The sequence below is a fragment of the Salmo trutta genome, unplaced genomic scaffold (genome assembly GCF_901001165.1).
Source record: "Salmo trutta unplaced genomic scaffold, fSalTru1.1, whole genome shotgun sequence".
NCBI classification, from domain to species: Eukaryota; Metazoa; Chordata; class Actinopteri; order Salmoniformes; family Salmonidae; genus Salmo; species Salmo trutta.
Window position 1 is genome coordinate 6,526,760 of NW_021822911.1, and position 21,576 is coordinate 6,548,335.

Sequence of the window (21,576 nt, forward strand, 5' to 3'; positions counted from 1 at the left end):
CATCCAGCCATCTTGACACAACTGAGGGAAGCATTGGAGTCAACATGGGCCAGCATCCCTGTGGAACGCTTTCCACACCTTGTAGTGTCCATTTCTTAATGAGTTGAGGCTGTTCTGAGGACAAAAAAAGAGGGGGGAAACTCAGTATTAGGAGGGTGTTCTTAATGTTTTGTACACTCAGTGTATGTTTTTTGCTTTAAGTAATGCCATATATTTTAATGCTTTTTGTAATGTATGTAATCTATTGATATATAATTTGGATATATTTTGAAATGTAGTTACATGGTGATTCATTATGTTTTTCAGAATCTCCAACCAAACTCAGTCTGTCCAGAGACCAGTCTCTCCTGTACCCAGTCAACTGTCCATGAAGAGCGACTTCTCTATGGATCATCAAATATATTTTAGTAATGGATCAGGGACCTTTGACCCCAGGTAAGTTACTGGTCAGAATTGATGATATTACTATTGAAGAGGACAACCTTCAAGATCTGAAACCTGATGTATTTTGTGTATCTGAGTATATACTGTAAAGCATCTGCTTATCATTTGTTGTTTATGTCATATATTTTTTATACAGTGAGTGTACAAAACATTATGAACACCTGCTTTTTCCATGACGTAGATTGACAAGGTGAATCAAATCAAATTTTATCAGTCACATGCGCCGAATACAGTGAAATGCTTTCCTACAAGCCCTAACCCACAATGCAGTTTAAAAAAGTATAGAGCAGCAGTAAAATAACAATTGCTAGACTATATACAGGGGGGTACCGGTACAGAGTCAATGTGCGGGGGCACCGGTTAGTCGAGGTAATATGTACATGTAGGTAGAGTTATTAAAGTGACCATGCATAGATGATAACAGAGAGTAGCAGCGGCGTATAGGGGAGGGGGGGCAATGCAAATAGTCTGGGTAGCAATTTGATTAGGTGTTCAGGAGTCTTATGGCTTGGGGGTAGAAGTTGTTTAGAAGCCTCTTGGACCTAGACTGGCGCTCCGGTACCGTTTGCCGTGCGGTAGCAGAGAGAACAGTCTATGACTTGGGTGGTTGGAGTCTTTGACAAATTTTAGGGCAACTCCTCTGACACCGTCTGGTATAGAGGTCCTGGATGGCAGGAAGCTTGGCCCCAGTGATGTACTGGGCCGTTCGCACTACCCTCTGTAGTGCCTGCGGTCGGAGGCCGAGCAGTTGCCATACCATGCAGTGATGCCACCAGTCAGGATGCTCTCAATGGTGCAGCTGTAGAACCTTTTGAGGAACTGAGGACCCATGCCAAATCTCTTTTGTTTCCTGAGGGAGAATAGGTTTTGTCGTGCCCTCTTCACGACTGTCTTGGTGTGCCATGTTAGTTTGTTGGTGATGCGGACGCCAAGGAACTTGAAGCTCTCAACCTGCTCCACTACAGCCCCGTCGAGGAGAATAGGGGGCATGCTCTGTCCTCCTTTTCCTGTAGTCCACAATCATCTCCTTTGTCTTGATCACGTTGAGGGAGAGGTTGTTGTCCTGGGACCACACAGCCAGGTCTCTGACCTCCCTATAGGCTGTCTCGTCGTTGTCAGTGATCAGGCCTACCACTGTTGTGTCATCAGCAAACTTAATGGTGGTGTTGGAGTCATGCCTGGCCGTGCAGCCATGAATGAACAGGGAGTACAGGAGGGGACTGAGCACGCACCCCTGAGGGGCCCCCGTGTTGAGGATCAGTGTGGCGGATGTGTTGTTACCTACCCTCACCACCTGGGGGCGGCCCGTCAGGAAGCCCAGGATCCAGTTGCAGAGGGAAGTGTTCTGTCCCAGGGTCCTTAGCTTAGTGATGAGCTTTCAGGGTACTATGGTGTTGAACACTAAGCTGTAGTCAATGAACAGCATTCTCACATAGGTGTTCTTTTTGTCCAGGTGGGAAAGGGCAGTGTGGAGTGCAATAGAGATTGCATCATCTGTGGATCTGTTGGGGCTGTATGCAAATTGCAGTGGGTCTAGGGTTTCTGGGATGATGGTGTTGATGTGAGCCATGACCAGCCTTTCAAAGCACTTCATGACTACGGACGTGAGTGCTACGGGTCGGTAGTCATTTAGGCAGGTTACCTTAGTGTTCTTAGGCACAGGGACTATGGTGGTCTGCTTAAAATATGTTGGTATTAAAGACTCGGACAGGGAGAGGTTGAAGATGTCAGTGAAGACACTTGCCAGTTGGTCAGCGCATGCTCAGAGTACACATCCTGGTAATCCGTCTGGCCCTTCGGCCTTGTGAATGTTGACCTGTTTAAAGGTCTTACATTGACTGCTGAGAGCGTGATCACATAGTCGTCCGGAAGAGCTGGTGTAGTTTGATTCAATCTCAGTCCTGTATTGATGCTTTGCCTGTTTGATGGTTCGTCGGAGGGCATAGCAGGATTTCTTATAGGCTTCCAGGTTAACTCAGTAACACTTTTAGAATATTGAGGTCATATGAAAACATTGTCCAAAACTCCAAAATATACCGTAACCCTAAAGATCTTTATTTATTAAATGCATTTTAAGTTATGTAAACCAAAATGTTTTTATATGTAGGTATCAGTATTTTGTCTCCCCATACCCCAACTTCTTATCTTGCCAGATTTTTAAGGAGTTTTGTTTACACACCTCCTTGACAGTTTTGTTTACTCCTTGAAACATGAAAAGCTATGATCCCTTGTTGATGTCACTTGTTGAATCCACATCAATCAGTGCCAGGCGCACAGATTTGTGTTAAGAACTGCAACGCTGCTGGGTTTTTCACGCTTAACAGTTTCCCATGTGTCTCAAAAATGGTCCACCAACCAAAGGGTTGTAGTGAGACCCTACCGGAGGGTAGCGCTCCAGGAACAGGGTTGGAGTGTAACCCTACCGGAGGGTAGCGCTCCAGGAACAGGGTTGGAGTGTAACCCTACCGGAGGGTAGTGCTCTAGGAACAGGGTTGGAGTGTAACCCTACCGGAGGGTAGCGCTCCAGGAACAGGGTTGGAGTGAGACCCTACCGGAGGGTAGCGCTCCAGGAACAGGGTTGGAGTGTAACCCTACCGGAGGGTAGTGCTCCAGGAACAGGGTTGGAGTGAAACCCTACCGGAGGGTAGCGCTCCAGGAACAGGGTTGTAGTGAGACCCTACCGGAGGGTAGTGCTCTAGGAACAGGGTTGGAGTGTAACCCTACCGGAGGGTAGCGCTCTAGGAACAGGGTTGGAGTGTAACCCTACCGGAGGGTAGCGCTCCAGGAACAGGGTTGTAGTGAAACCCTACCGGAGGGTAGCGCTCCAGGAACAGGGTTGGAGTTAGACCCTACCGGAGGGTAGCGCTCCAGGAACAGGGTTGGAGTGTAACCCTACCGGAGGGTAGCGCTCCAGGAACAGGGTTGGAGTGAGACCCTACCGGAGGGTAGCGCGCCAGGAACAGGGTTGGAGTTAGACCCTACCGGAGGGTAGCGCTCCAGGAACAGGGTTGGAGTGTAACCCTACCGGAGGGTTGCGCTCCAGGAACAGGGTTGGCGTGTAACCCTACCGGAGGGTAGAGCTCCAGGAACAGGGTTGGAGATAGGCTTGTTTGTAGGTTGTAATGATAGGCTGGCTATTCAATAGGCTACATCTGTCGGTACAAACTTTGACTGAGGACATGATGACGTCATTTACATATTTTGTTTGCGCTCCCTCACCTAAAAACAAATACATCACAGCTTATCATGTCGACCAACCTGATGGTCTCTGTTGAAAATGTAGTAAAACATATCAGGCCTAGACTACATTCTCTGTCCTGCTACTGGTAGGACTATAACATTATGTTGATCTGAACAGGTTTAGACTGGTCATCTATGATATGTAGGTTATATACAGTACATTCTCTGTCCTGCTACTGGTAGGACTATAACATTATGTTGATCTGAACAGGTTTAGACTGGTCATCTATGATATGTAGGTTATATACAGTACATTCTCTGTCCTGCTACTGGTAGGACTATAACATTATGTTGATCTGAACAGGTTTAGACTGGTCATCTATGATATGTAGGTTATATACAGTACATTCTCTGTCCTGCTACTGGTAGGACTATAACATTATGTTGATCTGAACAGGTTTAGACTGGTCATCTATGATATGTAGGTTATATACAGTACATTCTCTGTCCTGCTACTGGTAGGACTATAACATTATGTTGATCTGAACAGGTTTAGGCTGGTCATCTATGATATGTAGGTTATATACAGTACATTCTCTGTCCTGCTACTGGTAGGACTATAACATTATGTTGATCTGAACAGGTTTAGGCTGTTCATCTATGATATGTAGGTTATATACAGTACATTCTCTGTCCTGCTACTGGTAGAACTATAACATTATGTTGATCTGAACAGGTTTAGACTGGTCATCTATGATATGTAGGTTATATACAGTACATTCTCTGTCCTGCTACTGGTAGGACTATAACATTATGTTGATCTGAACAGGTTTAGACTGGTCATCTATGATATGTAGGTTATATACAGTACATTCTCTGTCCTGCTACTGGTAGGACTATAACATTATGTTGATCTGAACAGGTTTAGACTGGTCATCTATGATATGTAGGTTATATACAGTACATTCTCTGTCCTGCTACTGGTAGGACTATAACATTATGTTGATCTGAACAGGTTTAGACTGGTCATCTATGATATGTAGGTTATATACTGTACATTCTCTGTCCTGCTACTGGTAGGACTATAACATTATGTTGATCTGAACAGGTTTAGACTGGTCATCTATGATATGTAGGTTATATACAGTACATTCTCTGTCCTGCTACTGGTAGGACTATAACATTATGTTGATCTGAACAGGTTTAGGCTGGTCATCTATGATATGTAGGTTATATACAGTACATTCTCTGTCCTGCTACTGGTAGGACTATAACATTATGTTGATCTGAACAGGTTTAGGCTGTTCATCTATGATATGTAGGTTATATACAGTACATTCTCTGTCCTGCTACTGGTAGAACTATAACATTATGTTGATCTGAACAGGTTTAGACTGGTCATCTATGATATGTAGGTTATATACAGTACATTCTCTGTCCTGCTACTGGTAGGACTATAACATTATGTTGATCTGAACAGGTTTAGACTGGTCATCTATGATATGTAGGTTATATACAGTACATTCTCTGTCTTGCTACTGGTAGGACTATAACATTATGTTGATCTGAACAGGTTTAGACTGGTCATCTATGATATGTAGGCTATAGCCGAGGTATAGACCTTGATCTGCATATCACTAACAAACTGCTATTATACATTATAACCTAGTCTACTTTACATGATTTAAAATCTCTTACTTGATGCAAATAAACTTTCTGAATGGATCAACAATTTACTCCTTGGATCAATCATGTCCGTTTTAACCCTTCTGTCTACATTCTCAGATACGTTTAGAAAAGAACAGATTGAAAGACAATAAATAGCCTACTGTTAGTGAATACAAATACGTGTGAGACATGGCCTTGTGTTGCTATACTGTCTATAACTACCTTAACAAACAGAGACTTATTATTATTATTATTATTATTATTGTTGCTGTACTGTCTACAACTACCTTAACAAACAGTGACTTATTATTATTATTATTATTATAATAATTATTGTTATTATTATTATTATTGTTATTGTTGCTGTACTGTATATAACTACCTTAACAAACAGTGACTTATTATTATTATTATTATTATTGTTATTGTTGCTGTTCTGTCTATAACTACCTTAACAAACAGAGACTTATTATTATTATTATTATTGTTATTGTTGCTGTACTGTATATAACTACCTTAACAAACAGTGACTTATTATTATTATTATTATTATTATTATTGTTATTGTTGTTGTTCTGTCTATAATTACTTTAACAAACAGTGACTTATTATTATTATTATTATTATTATTGTTGCTGTACTGTCTATAACTACCTTCACAAACAGTGACTTATTATTATTATTATTATTGTTATTGTTGTTGTTCTGTCTATAACTACCTTAACAAACAGTGACTTATTATTATTATTATAATTATCATTATTATTATTATTATTGTTATTGATATTGTTGTTGTTCTGTCTATAACTACCTTAACAAACAGTGACTTATTATTATTATTATTATTATTATTATTATTGACAGTTACCATGGAGATGAAATGTCACAACAACATGTTAATGTGATGCATTAAATCACCTGACTGTTTCTATGTCTGTTAGTAAATGTTTTATTTCAAAGAGAGATAATGAATAAATGAGAACAATTGACATTCAAGAACTAGTTGTCACTGTGTTGACCACAACCAACATGCTGGATCTCTGTTTAGTTGTCACTGTGTTGACCACAACCAACATGCTGGATCTCTGTTTAGTTGTCACTGTGTTGACCACAACCAACATGCTGGATCTTTGTTTAGTTGTCACTGTGTTAACCACAACCAACATGCTGGATCTCTGTTTAGTTGTCACTGTGTTAACCACAACCAACATGCTGGATCTCTGTTTAGTTGTTACTGTGTTAACCACAACCAACATGCTGGATCTCTGTTTAGTTGTCACTGTGTTAACCACAACCAACATGCTGGATCTCTGTTTAGTTGTCACTGTGTTAACCACAACCAACATGCTGGATCTCTGTTTAGTTGTCACTGTGTTAACCACATCCAACATGCTGGATCTCTGTTTAGTTGTCACTGTGTTAACCACAACCAACATGTTGGATCTCTGTTTAGTTGTCACTGTGTTAACCACAACCAACATGCTGGATCTCTGTTTAGTTGTCACTGTGTTAACCACAACCAACATGCTGGATCTCTGTTTAGTTGTCACTGTGTTAACCAACATGCTGGATCTCTGTTTAGTTGTCACTGTGTTAACCAACATGCTGGATCTCTGTTTAGTTGTCACTGTGTTAACCACAACCAACATGCTGGATCTCTGTTTAGTTGTCACTGTGTTAACCACAACCAACATGCTGGATCTCTGTTTAGTTGTCACTGTGTTGACCACAACCAACATGCTGGATCTCTGTTTAGTTGTCACTGTGTTGACCACAACCAACATGTTGGATCTCTGTTTAGTTGTCACTGTGTTAACCACAACCAACATGCTGGATCTCTGTTTAGTTGTCACTGTGTTAACCAACATGCTGGATCTCTGTTTAGTTGTCACTGTGTTAACCACAACCAACATGCTGGATCTCTGTTTAGTTGTTACTGTGTTGACCACAACCAACATGCTGGATCTCTGTTTAGTTGTCACTGTGTTGACCAACATGCTGGATCTCTGTTTAGTTGTCACTGTGTTAACCACAACCAACATGCTGGATCTCTGTTTAGTTGTTACTGTGTTGACCACAACCAACATGCTGGATCTCTGTTTAGTTGTCACTGTGTTGACCACAACCAACATGCTGGATCTCTGTTTAGTTGTCACTGTGTTAACCACAACCAACATGCTGGATCTCTGTTTAGTTGTCACTGTGTTGACCACAACCAACATGCTGGATCTCTGTTTAGTTGTGACTGTGTTAACCACAACCAACATGCTGGATCTCTGTTTAGTTGTCACTGTGTTAACCACAACCAACATGCTGGATCTCTGTTTAGTTGTCACTGTGTTAACCACAACCAACATGCTGGATCTCTGTTTGGTTGTCACTGTGTTAACCACAACCAACATGCTGGATCTCTGTTTACAGGGTTCAGTGCTCTAAAATGAGTCTCTCTGGGGAGAGAGAGGAGGGGGGCCCTGCCTCTAAAATGAGTCTCTCTGGGGAGAGAGAGGAGGGGGCCCCTGCCTCCAAAATGCATCTCTCTGGGGGACATGACACCAAAGCTAAGAGGTAAGATGACCATTTTATGAATAAATCATTAAGTTTATTTCCTAAATAAATTGCTATCTTAAGGTGAATGCAGTTACTGTAAATCTCTCTGGATAAGAGCATCTGCTAAATCGGGGGTTCTCAATCCGGGGTCTGTGGAGGTACTGCAGGGGTTCTGCAGGAAGCGTGGGGAGTGGTGGTGTATCCAGGGAGAAAACTAAACTATTATTCTGAATTATCATTATGGTCTTATGCTCCCATCTATTGGAATTATTTAGCAACTGCAGTAGTGCTGAAAAAATGTGTTATTCCTTACTAAAGTGGTAATTACTGAGAATTACTAGTTAATTGTATCACTTACAATCATAAAATAACAACTTATACCATAACAAACATTTAAACTGACATAAACCAAAATCACTATATATGTAGTTATTTAGTTAATTACCAAATTGAGCCGGTCGGTCACATTTGAGAGTGAGGGAGATATATAGCATTTTGCATAAAAAAACATGATTTTTGTCTCTCTTAAATGAAACCATCAAGTGATAGATTTTAAACAAATCCTTGTCTGTGAGAGATGTAATAATTAATACATAATTTCTTTAAACAATAAAAGCTCATTTCTGTGAAGTGATATGTTGCGTTTTGGAATGAAACTCTTCTTATGTTTCCCCATCTGAGATCAGAGTAGATGAGAGATGTAATGTTTGTCTCTGTTGTGTTGAAGACCAATCAAGCAGGAGAGACCAGCCTCCCCTGTTCCCAGCTGTGTGTCCATGAAGAGTGACCGGTCTATGAATCCTCCTAATCACTTTAGAGAGGGAGACTTTTCTACTGAACAAAGGTAAGAAGAACTCATGGGTCATGGTCAGTGAGTTAAACAACACTGTCTCTAGTCATTTCTCCTCTCCCATTTTCACATTTCTTTTGGTTGTTTTGATAATCCATAGGCTAATCCTTTAGTCCATTTATATAGTCCTAAAACAATATTAAACAAACACAACGTTCCCTCCGTGTGTGTGTGTGTGTGTGTGTGTGTGTGTGTGTGTGTGTGTGTGTGTGTGTGTGTGTGTGTGTGTGTGTGTGTGTGTACTCCCTGGTTGAGGAGATGTAATCTCATGTTTTGTCCACAGAAACCAACAGGAGAGATCAGAGTCAGAGATTCTCAGTGTTCAGTCTTTCCAGAGTCATCAAAAAGACCTGGACTCTATATTCAGTGTATGTGGTCCTGTTATCTACATTTGTTTTTGTTTTCCTCAAGTAAAGTTGATCTGTCAATTATTCATTATTGTGTTAATGAGAAAGCATTTGTTCTCTTGCTTAACTTATTTACATGATTTATTTTAGTTGCTTGAAGAGAAAATGATGACATTTGTGAAGAACGAGCTGAAGATGTTCAAGAGGATTCTTAGTCCAGAACTCCCAGAAGGCTTTGAGAGTCAGAAGCAGGATGAGGAAGTGGTGGATGCTGAAGATGAGAAGCAGGAGAGCAGTGCCAGAGAGGGGGCTCTGAAGATCACACTGCACGTCCTGAGGAAAATGAACCAGAAGGAGCTTGCTGACACACTGGAGAACTGTAAGATCTGTCTGCCTCATGTTGAATGCTGTTTTATAATATTTCAAAGCTGTGGCCAAAGTACAGCTAAAGTAGCTGTGTAACTCAATGATATTGTAGCAGCCTTAACACAACACCTAGTGACCTCATCAAGTAGCAGAAGGAATGTGTTGTGGTGATTAATTTAGACAGAGAGACAACATTAATAATACCATCAATAACACCAATAATATTATAATCAGTCAAACCAGTCTGTAATGCATTATGAAAACATTTACACATTTATACAGACAGTTAAGAGAATAAATTATTATAATTTAAAAGGTTATAACAGTCCTACAATACTGTGGGCATTAAAACAGACGTAATATTAATATCCTCTGTGTTATTTCTAGATTCAGATGAGCTTGCTGTGATTTGCCAACGTGAACTCAAATCTAATCTAAAGAAGAAGTTTCAATGTGTATTTGAGGGGATCGATAAACAAGGAAACCCAACACTTCTCAATAAGATCTACACAGAGCTCTACATCACAGAGGGTGGAACAGGAGAGGTCAATAATGCACATGAGCTGAGACCGATTGAGACAACAACCAGGAAACAAGCAAGACCAGAGACTGCAATCAAATGTAACGACATCTTCAAACCCTTACCTGGACAAGACAAACGTATCAGAACTGTGCTGACAAAGGGAGTCGCTGGCATTGGAAAAACAGTCTCTGTGCAGAAGTTCATTCTGGACTGGGCTGAAGGAAAAGCAAATCAGGATGTCCAATTTGTATTTTCATTCCCTTTTCGAGAGCTGAATTTGATGAGAGAGGACAAACACACTTTGATTGAATTTCTCAATCACTTCTCAATGGAAACCAAACAATCAAGAATCTCCAACTACGACAAGTACAAAGTTCTGTTCATCTTTGATGGTCTGGATGAGTGCCGACTGCCCCTAGACTTCCAGAAGAACAAGATCTGTTGGGACGTCACAAAGTCAACCTCAGTTGATGTTCTGCTAACAAATCTCATCAAGGGAAATCTGCTTCCCTCTGCTCTCCTCTGGATAACTACACGACCTGCAGCAGTCAATAAGATCCCTTCAGGGTGTGTTGACCAGGTGACAGAGGTACGAGGGTTCAATGACCCACAGAAGGAGGAGTACTTCAGGAAGAGATTCAGTGATGAGGACCTGGCCAACAGAATCATCTCACACATAAAGACATCAAGCAGCCTCCACATCATGTGCCACATTCCAGTCTTCTGTTGGATTTCTGCAACAGTCCTTGAACACATGCTGAAACATAAGAGAGAAGAGATGCCCAAGACTCTGACTGATATGTACACACACCTTGTGGTCTTTCATACCAAACAGAAGAATGAAAAGTATCTTGGGAAAGAAGAGACAGGTCCACACTGGAATAAAGAGAGCATTCTGTCACTGGGAAAACTGGCTTTTCAACAGCTTGTGAAGGGCAATCTGATTTTCTATGAAGAAGACCTGAAAGAGGCTGGCATTGATGTCAATGAAGCCTCAGTGTACTCAGGATTGTGCACACAGCTCTTTAAAGAGGAATGTGGGCTGTACCAGGACAAGGTGTACTGCTTTGTTCATCTGAGCATTCAGGAGTTTCTGGCTGCTGTATATGTGTTCCTCTCATTCATCAACAACAATGAGAATCTAATGGACAAACCGCAATCAACGTCCAGGAACCTTTCTGTGAGGATCAAACAAAGGCGTAAAGTTACTTTCTACAAGAGTGCTGTGGATAAAGCCTTACAAAGTGAGACAGGAAACTTGGACCTTTTCCTCCGCTTCCTTCTGGGCCTCTCACTGGAGTCCAATCAGAAGCGCTTACGAGGTCTGCTGACAAAGACAAGAAGCAGCTCACAGAGCCATGAAGAAACAGTCAAGTACATCAAGGAGAAGATCAGTGAGAATCCCTCCCCAGAGAGGAGCATCAATCTGTTCCATTGTCTGAATGAACTGAATGACCATTCTCTAGTGGAGGAGATCCAAAGCTACCTGAGATCAGGAAGTCTCTCAGAAGACAACATGTCACCTGGACAGTGGTCAGCTCTGGTCTTTGTGTTGCTGACTTCAGAAAAGGAGCTGGATGTGTTTGACCTGAAGAAATACTCCAGATCAGAGGAAGGTCTTCTGAGCCTGCTGCCAGTGGTCAAAGCCTCCAGAGCTGTTCTGTGAGTAAATAAAATCACATTTAACTAATCATCAGGAAGAAATATTATGTTTAGAGAAAAATATGTATTATAATATGTATATAATATTATATTGAATTACATATTGAATCTGATATTCAATCTAGTGTAACAATATGACCATTTTTTCTCAATTCTAGGAGACGGAAGATGAATCTATTTGTTGTTTGAGAGAATAAACCAAATGCCATTGTCCTCCTACACTACTCGTTAAATGAACAGTGTGTTTGTGAAGTCATGATGATCTCTTTGCAGGCTGTCAGGCTGTGGAGTCACAGAGGAAGGCTGTGCTTCTCTGGTCTCAGCTCTGAGGTCAAACCCCTCACACCTGAGAGAGCTGGACCTGAGTAACAATGACCTGAAGGATTCAGGAGTGGAGCTGCTCTCTGCTGTACTGGGGAATCCCCACTGTAAACTGGAGACTCTGAGGTCAGTAGTCCACACCATATGTGTTTGGACAGTGAAGCTTAGAGTTTTAAATGTGGTGCTATGCTCCAGCATTTTGGATTTGAGATAGAATGTTTCGTGTTAGGTAACAGTACAGAACGTCACCTTTTATTTGAGGGTATTCATATATGTTTTACAGTTTAGAAATGAAAGCACTTTATTTATGTACATTGGGTTGCAAAAGTATTCACCCCCATGGCATTTTTTCTATTTTGTTGCCTTACAACCTGGAATTAAAATTGTTTTTTGGGGGTTTGTATCATTTGATGTACACAACATGCCTACCACTTTGAAGATGCAAAATATTTTAATTGTGAAACAAACAAGAAATAAGAAAAAAAAGAGAACTTGACCGTGCTTAACTATTCACTCCCCCAAAGACAATACTTTGTATAGCCACCTTTTGCAATTAGTAAAGCTGCTAGTCTCTTGGGGAATGTCTCTATAAGCTTGGCACATCTAGCCACTGGGATTTTTGCCCATTTTTCAAGGCAAAACTGCTCCAGCTCCTTCAAGTTGGATGGGTTCCGCTGGTGTACAGCAATCTGTAAGTCATACCACAGATTCTCAATTGGATTGAGGTCTGGGCTTTGACTAGGCCATTACAAAACAGTTACATTTTTCCCCTTAAACCACTCGAGTGTTGCTTTAGCAGTCTCAAATCTCTGGAAGACTGAAACAGGTTTCCCTCAAGGATTTCCCTGTATTTAGCACCATCCATCATTCTTTCAATTCTGAATAGTTTCCCAGTCCCTGCCGATGAAAAACAAACCCACAGCATGATGCTGCCACCACCATGCTTCACTGTGGGGATGAGGTTCTCGGGGTGATGGGAGGTGTTGGGTTTGCACCAGACATAGCGTTTTCCTTGATGGCCAAAAAGCTCAATTTTAGTCTCATCTAACCAGAGTACCTTCTTCCATATGTTTGGGGAGTCTGCCACATGCCTTTTGGAGAACACCAAACGTGTTTGCTTATTTTTTTTCTTCAAGCAATGGCTTTTTTTCTGGCCACTCTTCCGTAAAGCCCAGCTCTATGGAGTGTACGGCTTAAAGTGGTCCTATGGACAGATACTCCAATCTCCGCTGTGGAGCTTTGCAGCTCCTTCAGGGTTATCTTTGGTCTCTTTGTTGCCTCTCTGATTAATGCCCTCCTTGCCTGGTCTGTGAGTTTTTGTGGGCGACCCTCTCTTGGCAGGTTTGTTTTGGTGCCATATTCTTTCCATTTTTTAATAACGGATTTAATGGTGCTCCGTGGGATGTTAAAAGTTTCAGATATTTTTTTATAACCCAACTCTGATCTGTACTTCTCCACAACTCTGTCCCTTACCTGTTTGGAGAGCTCATTGGTCTTCATGGTGCCGCTTGCTTGATGGTGCCCCTTGCTTAGTGGTGTTGTAGACTCTGGGGCCTTTCAGACCAGGTGTATATATACTGAGATCATATGACAGATCATGTGACACTTAGATTGCACACATGTGGAGTTTATTTAACTAATGATGTGACTTCTGAAGGTATTTGGTTGCACCAGATATTATTTATAGTCTTCATAGCAAAGGGGGTGAATACATATAAACACACCACTTTTCTGTTTTTAACTTTATTTTTTAAACAAGCCATTTTTTTTTTCTCTTGACCAATTTGGACTATTTTGTGTTTGTCCATTACATGAAATCCAAATAAAATCAATTTAAATTACAGGTTGTAATGCAACAAAATGGTAAAAACGCCAAGGAGGATGAATACTTTTGCAAGGGCCTGTAGTTCTCCCATTTGAAGAAGTCTTAATTATTTGGACAAATTCACTTATATTGTATTAAAATAGTCATAAGTTTAGTATTTGGTCCCATATTCCATGCCTGCAGTGATTACATCAAGCTTGTGATTCTACAAACTTGTTGAATTCATTTGCAGTTTGTTTTGATTGTATTTTGGATTATGTTTTTCCTAATGTCCTGTCATTTTGGAGTCACTTTACTTGTATTGTCAGTAAGAATAAGAATGAATCGAGAAAGATGATGAATGAGAAAGTTACAGAGGCACAAGGATCATACCCCCTCTGTTATTGGTAATGGTGAGAGGTTAGCATGTTTTGTTGTAGCCTTTGTTATTGGTAACGGTGAGAGGTTAGCATGTTTTGTTGTAGCCTCTGTTATTGGTAATGGTGAGAGGTTAGCATGTTTTGTTGTAGCCTCTGTTATTGGTAATGGTGAGAGGTTAGCATGTTTTGTTGTAGTCTCTGTTATTGGTAATGGTGAGAGGTTAGCATGTTTTGTTGTAGCCTCTGTTATTGGTAATGGTGAGAGGTTAGCATGTTTTGTTGTAGCCTCTGTTATTGGTAATGGTGAGAGGTTAGCATGTTTTGTTGTAGCCTCTGTTATTGGTAATGGTGAGAGGTTAGCATGCTTTGTTGTAGCCTATGTTATTGGTAATGGTGAGAGGTTAGCATGTTTTGTTGTAGCCTCTGTTATTGGTAATGGTGAGAGGTTAGCGTGTTTTGTTGCAGCCTCTGTTATTGGTAATGGTGAGAGGTTAGCATGTTTTGTTGTAGCCTCTGTTATTGGTAATGGTGAGAGGTTAGCATGTTTTGTTGTAGCCTCTGTTATTGGTAACGGTGAGAGGTTAGCATGTTTTGTTGTAGCCTCTGTTATTGGTAATGGTGAGAGGTTAGCATGTTTTGTTTGTAGCCTCTGTTATTGGTAATGGTGAGAGGTTAGCATGTTTTGTTGTAGTCTCTGTTATTGGTAATGGTGAGAGGTTAGCATGTTTTGTTGTAGCCTCTGTTATTGGTAATGGTGAGAGGTTAGCATGTTTTGTTGTAGCCTCTGTTATTGGTAATGGTGAGAGGTTAGCATGTTTTGTTGTAGCCTCTGTTATTGGTAATGGTGAGAGGTTAGCATGTTTTGTTGTAGCCTCTGTAATTGGTAATGGTGAGAGGTTAGCATGTTTTGTTGTAGCCTCTGTTATTGGTAATGGTGAGAGGTTAGCATGTTTTGTTGTAGCCTCTGTTATTGGTAATGGTGAGAGGTTAGCATGTTTTGTTGTAGTCTCTGTTATTGGTAATGGTGAGAGGTTAGCATGTTTTGTTGTAGTCTCTGTTATTGGTAATGGTGAGAGGTTAGCATGTTTTGTTGTAGCCTCTGTTATTGGTAATGGTGAGAGGTTAGCATGTTTTGTTGTAGTCTCTGTTATTGGTAATGGTGAGAGGTTAGCATGTTTTGTTGTAGCCTCTGTTATTGGTAATGGTGAGAGGTTAGCATGTTTTGTTGTAGCCTCTGTTATTGGTAATGGTGAGAGGTTAGCATATTTTGTTGTATCCTCTGTTATTGGTAATGGTGAGAGGTTAGCATGTTTTGTTGTAGCCTCTGTTATTGGTAATGGTGAGAGGTTAACATGTTTTGTTGTATCCTCTGTTATTGGTAATGGTGAGAGGTTAGCATGTTTTGTTTTAGTCTCTGTTATTGGTAATGGTGAGAGGTTAGCATGTTTTGTTGTAGCCTCTGTTATTGGTAATGGTGAGAGGTTAGCATGTTTTGTTGTAGTCTCTGTTATTGGTAATGGTGAGAGGTTAGCATGTTTTGTTGTAGCCTCTATAACTTTCTCACTCATTATTATTCATGATTCATTCATGATTTGTATTAATCATGTTATCATCAGGATTCATTTAGTAGTGTTTAGAAACATGTTATCTACTCACTTAGACAGAAAATTATCCAGTCATCATCCACCATTTTATTATTGGGCAAAACACAACCAAAACAAACTGCAAATGCAACCAACTAGTTTACAACCAAACACTAATCTTTTGACTACTTTAATACACTATAAATGAATTGGTCAGAATACTTATGACTTCTTTAAATGGGGGGACTAGATACATAAAGTGCTTTTATATTTCTAAATGGTGAAACAGATATGTATGAAAATATCCTCAAATAAAAGGTGACATTATATACTGTCACCTCATATGAAACATTTGATCTGAAATCCAAAATGTTGGAGTTTAGAGCCACATTTAAAATGTTATCTTCACTGTCAAAATAGATATGGTGTGGACTGTATACTCAATACAATCTAAATCTGATACCTCACTGTCTGTCTTTTGACTGATACTGCTTTTAAACTTGTCTGGTCAGTCTACTCAAATATTTGTACTATACATGTTTCTATCTGCAGGCAAAACTTTGATAATTTGTCATTTATAATATGATACATTAATTTCTGAATAGATATGGCAGGTTTCATGACTGATATATCTGAATATGTTGAAAAAATATACTGCCACTTTTTTCACCACCAAAGAATAGCAGTGTGATTTTAACATGATTTGTTTCTTTGCAGGCTGTCAGGCTGTCTAGTCACAGAGGAAGGCTGTGCTTCTCTGGTCTCAGCTCTGTGGTCAAACCCAACACATTATTTGTAAACGGGTAACAGCGTAAACAGAGAAAGCTAAGCGTATCATTTTAATACAACCTGTCTGTCATTGTATTTCTTCTGTGTTGGCAGACTCACTGGCTGTAAACTCACAGACACATCCTGTAAAGTGTTGGCCTCAGTTTTCAGTTCAAACCCCTCACACCTGAGAGAGCTGGATCTGAGTAACAATGACCTGAAGGATTCAGGAGTGGAGCTGCTCTCTGCTGGACTGGGGAATCCACACTGCAGACTGGAGACTCTGAGGTCAGTATTCCTGTAGTTGGTCAACAAGTGATAACTGTTCACCAGATCCACATGTGTTTACCAGACACACATAGTCCACACCACATGTGTTTGGACAGTGAAGCTTACAGTTTTAAATGTGGTGCTATGCTCCAGCATTTTGGATTTGAGATAGAATGTTTCATCTTAGGTGACAGTACAGAATGTCACCTTTTATTTGAGGTTAATGGTGAGAGGTTAGTATGTTTTGTTGTAGTCTCTGTTATTGGTAATGGTGGGAGGTTAGCATGTTTTGTTGTAGCCTCTGTTATTGGTAATGGTGAGAGGTTAGCATGTTTTGTTGTAGTCTCTGTTATTGGTAATGGTGAGAGGTTAGTATGTTTTGTTGTAGTCTCTGTTATTGGTAATGGTGAGAGGTTAGCATGTTTTGTTGTAGCCTCTGTTATTGGTAATGGTGAGAGGTTAGCATGTTTTGTTGTAGCCTCTGTTATTGGTAATGGTGAGAGGTTAGCATGTTTTGTTGTAGTCTCTGTTATTGGTAATGCTGAGAGGTTAGCATGTTTTGTTGTAGCCTCTGTTATTGGTAATGGTGAGAGGTTAGCATGTTTTGTTGTAGTCTCTGTTATTGGTAATGGTGAGAGGTTAGCATGTTTTGTTGTAGCCTCTGTTATTGGTAATGGTGAGAGGTTAGCATGTTTTGTTGTAGCCTCTGTTATTGGTAATGGTGAGAGGTTAGCATGTTTTGTTGTAGTCTCTGTTATTGGTAATGGTGAGAGGTTAGCATGTTTTGTTGTAGCCTCTGTTATTGGTAATGGTCAGAGGTTAGCATGTTTTGTTGTAGTCTCTGTTATTGGTAATGGTGAGATGTTAGCATGTTTTGTTGTAGCCTCTGTTATTGGTAATGGTGAGAGGTTAGCATGTTTTGTTGTAGCCTCTGTAACTTTCTCACTCATTATTATTCATGATTCATTCATGATTTGTATTAATCATGTTATCATCAGGATTCATTTAGTAGTGTTTAGAAACATGTTATCTATTCACTTAGACAGAAAATGATCCAGTCATCATCCACCATTCAGTTACTTTTGGGCAAAACACGCTGCGAATGCATCAAACGAGTTTGGGAGCAAATACTAAAGTTTGACTACTTTAATATAATAGTGAATTGGTCAGAATACTTATGACTTCTTTAAATGGTGGGACTAGATGCATAAAGTGCTTATATTTTTCTAAATGGTGAAACAGATATGTATGAAAATATCCTCAAATAAAAGGTGACATTATATACTGTCACCTCATATGAAACATTTGATCTGAAATCCAAAATGTTGGAGTTTAGAGCCACATTTAAAATGTTATCTTCACTGTCAAAATAGATATGGTGTGGACTGTATACTCAATACAATCTAAATCTGATACCTCACTGTCTGTCTTTTGACTGATACTGCTTTTAAACTGGTCTGGTCAGTCTATTCAAATATTTGTACTATACATTTCTCTCTCTACAATTAATAGTGTGATCTTTTATAATAATTATACATTCATTAATTTACGAATAGATATGGAAGGTTTCAGGACACTGATGTATCTGAATATGTTGAAAAAATATACTGCCACTATTTTCACCACCAAAGAATAGCAGTGTGATTTTAATATGATTTGACTCTTTGCAGGCTGTCAGGCTGTCTAGTCACAGAGGAAGGCTGTGTTTCTCTGGTCTCAGCTCTGAGGTCAAACCCCTCACACCTGAGAGAGCTGGACCTGAGCTACAATCACCCAGGAGACTCAGGAGTCAGACTGCTCTCTGCTGGACTGGAGGATCCACACTGCAGACTGGAGAAACTCAAGTATGTGGAGGGTTTATGTCAATGTTCATATCAGACATGTTTGACTTATCAGGCTAGTTAAGACAAACATTCTGACCACCACTTGGACAAAGTTGTGTGTGTCCTGTGTGTGTGTGTGTGTGTGTGTGTGTGTGTGTGTGTGTGTGTGTGTGTGATTGTCTTGTGTGTGTATGTGTGTGTCCAAGTGTGAAACACACATACACACACACACAGGACATACACACACACAGGACATACAGGACACACACACACACACACACACACACACAGGACACACACACACACACACACACACGACATACACACACACACACAGGACATACACACACACACACAGGACATACACACACACACACGACATACACACACACACACAGGACATACACACACACACACACAGGACACACACACACACACAGGACATACACACACACACAGGACATACACACACACACACACGACATACACACACACACACACGACATATACACACACACACACACGACATACACACACACACACACACACACGACATACACACACACACACACACACGACATACACACACACACACAGGACATACACACACACACACACACAGGACATACACACACACACACACACACAGGACATACACACACACACACAGGACACACACACACAGGTCACACACACACACAGGACACACACACACACAGGACACACACACATAGGACATACACACACACACACAGGACACACACACACAGGACATACACACACACACACACACAGGACATACACACACAGGACATACACACACACACACACAACAGGACATACACACACACAGGACACAACACACACACAGGACATACACACACAGGACATACACACACACACCAGGACATACACACACACACACAGACATACACACACACACACACGACATACACACACACACACGACATACACACACACACACACACGACATACACACACACACACACACACGACATACACACACACACACACACAGGACATACACACACACACACACACACAGGACATACACCACACACACAGGACACACACACACAGGACACACACACACACAGGACACACACACCACACAGGACACACACCCACACACAGGACATACACACACACACACAGGACACACACACACACAGGACATACACACACACACACACAGGACATACACACACAGGACATACCACACACACACACACAGGACATACACACACACACACACAGGACATACACACACACACACAGGACATATACACACACACACAGGACACACACACACACACAGGACACACACACACACACAGGACATACACACACACACACACAGGACACACACACACACACACAGGACACACACACACAGGACATACACACACACACACACACACAGGACACACACACACTGGACATACACACACACACACACACAGGACATACACACACAGGACATACACACACACAGGACATACACACACATACACAGGACACACACACACAGGACACACACACACACAGGACACACACACACACAGGACACACACACAACAGGACATACACACACACACACACAGGACATACACACACACACACACACAGGACATACACACACAGGACATACACACACAGGACATACACACACACACACACACAGGACATACACACACACACACACACACACAGGACATACACACACACACACACAGGACATACACACACACACACACACAGGACATACACACACACACACAACACACAGGACATACACACACACACAACACACCAGGACATACACACACACACACACACACAGGACTACACACACACACAGGACACACACACACAGGACACACACACACACAGGACACACACACACTGGACATACACACACACACACACACACACAGGACATACACACACAGGACATACACACACACAGGACACACACACACAGGACATACACACACACAGGACACACACAGGACACACACACACACGACAAACACACACACACACAGGACACACACACACACAGGACACACACACAGGACACACACACAGGACATACACACACATATACACACACACACACACACACAGGACACACGGACACACAGGACATACACACACACACACAGGACATACACACACACAGGACATACACACACACACACAGGACATACACACACACACACACACACAGGACATACACACACACAGGACATACACACACACACACACACAGGACATACATACACACACACACAGGACATACACACACACACACACACAGGACATACACACACACAACAGGACACACACACACACAGGACACACACACACACACACAGGACATACACACACACACACAGGACATACATACACACACACACACTGGACATGCACACACACTGACCACACACACCCACTCACACACACACTGGGCGCACACACACACACAGGAAAAATACACAGGACACACAGGACACACACACACACAGGACACGCACGCACACACACTGGACTTACATACACTGGACACACAAACTTGACGCACACACTGGACTCGCACACACACTGGACACATACAAACACACACGACACACACGATACACACACACTGGACTCACACAAACACTGGACTCACACACGCACTGGACACAAACACTGAAAACGTTCTTACCAACGCTTGACCCGTGCGTGTTTGTGTCCAGTGCGTGTTTGTGTCCAGTGTGTGTGTGTGTGTGTGTGTTCAGGTGTATCCCTCAATGACTGTCTGTTTTTCTGCTTACCGCTACAGTGTGGAACATGGTGGAGAGAACACAATGAAACCTGGACTTAGAAAATGTGAGTGTTGACTGCTGTGAAGAATATGACTAAGAATAAGTCTTAATTCAAGTTAAGTCAAAGACCATCATCATTACTGACTTGGTCATATTAAATATAAGCTGTATTTCTACAGAAGCAGAAATCAGGGACACCAACGTTT

General features: G+C 41.3%; 1 protein-coding gene across 1 annotated transcript in view; it reads left to right on the forward strand.

Annotated features, from left to right (window-relative positions):
* The first annotated feature begins 285 nt into the window (after positions 1-285).
* Positions 286-21,576, forward strand: part of LOC115186434 (NLR family CARD domain-containing protein 3-like) — a 75,770-nt gene continuing 54,479 nt past the window's right edge. The window contains exons 1-8 of the mRNA XM_029746063.1: positions 286-435; positions 7,714-7,857; positions 8,567-8,683; positions 8,973-9,057; positions 9,187-9,415; positions 9,796-11,587; positions 11,861-12,034; positions 16,558-16,717. Of these exons, the coding sequence (XP_029601923.1) occupies positions 296-435; positions 7,714-7,857; positions 8,567-8,683; positions 8,973-9,057; positions 9,187-9,415; positions 9,796-11,587; positions 11,861-12,034; positions 16,558-16,717 (2,841 nt within the window). The 5' untranslated portion in view covers positions 286-295. The remainder of the gene's footprint in view (positions 436-7,713; positions 7,858-8,566; positions 8,684-8,972; positions 9,058-9,186; positions 9,416-9,795; positions 11,588-11,860; positions 12,035-16,557; positions 16,718-21,576) is intronic.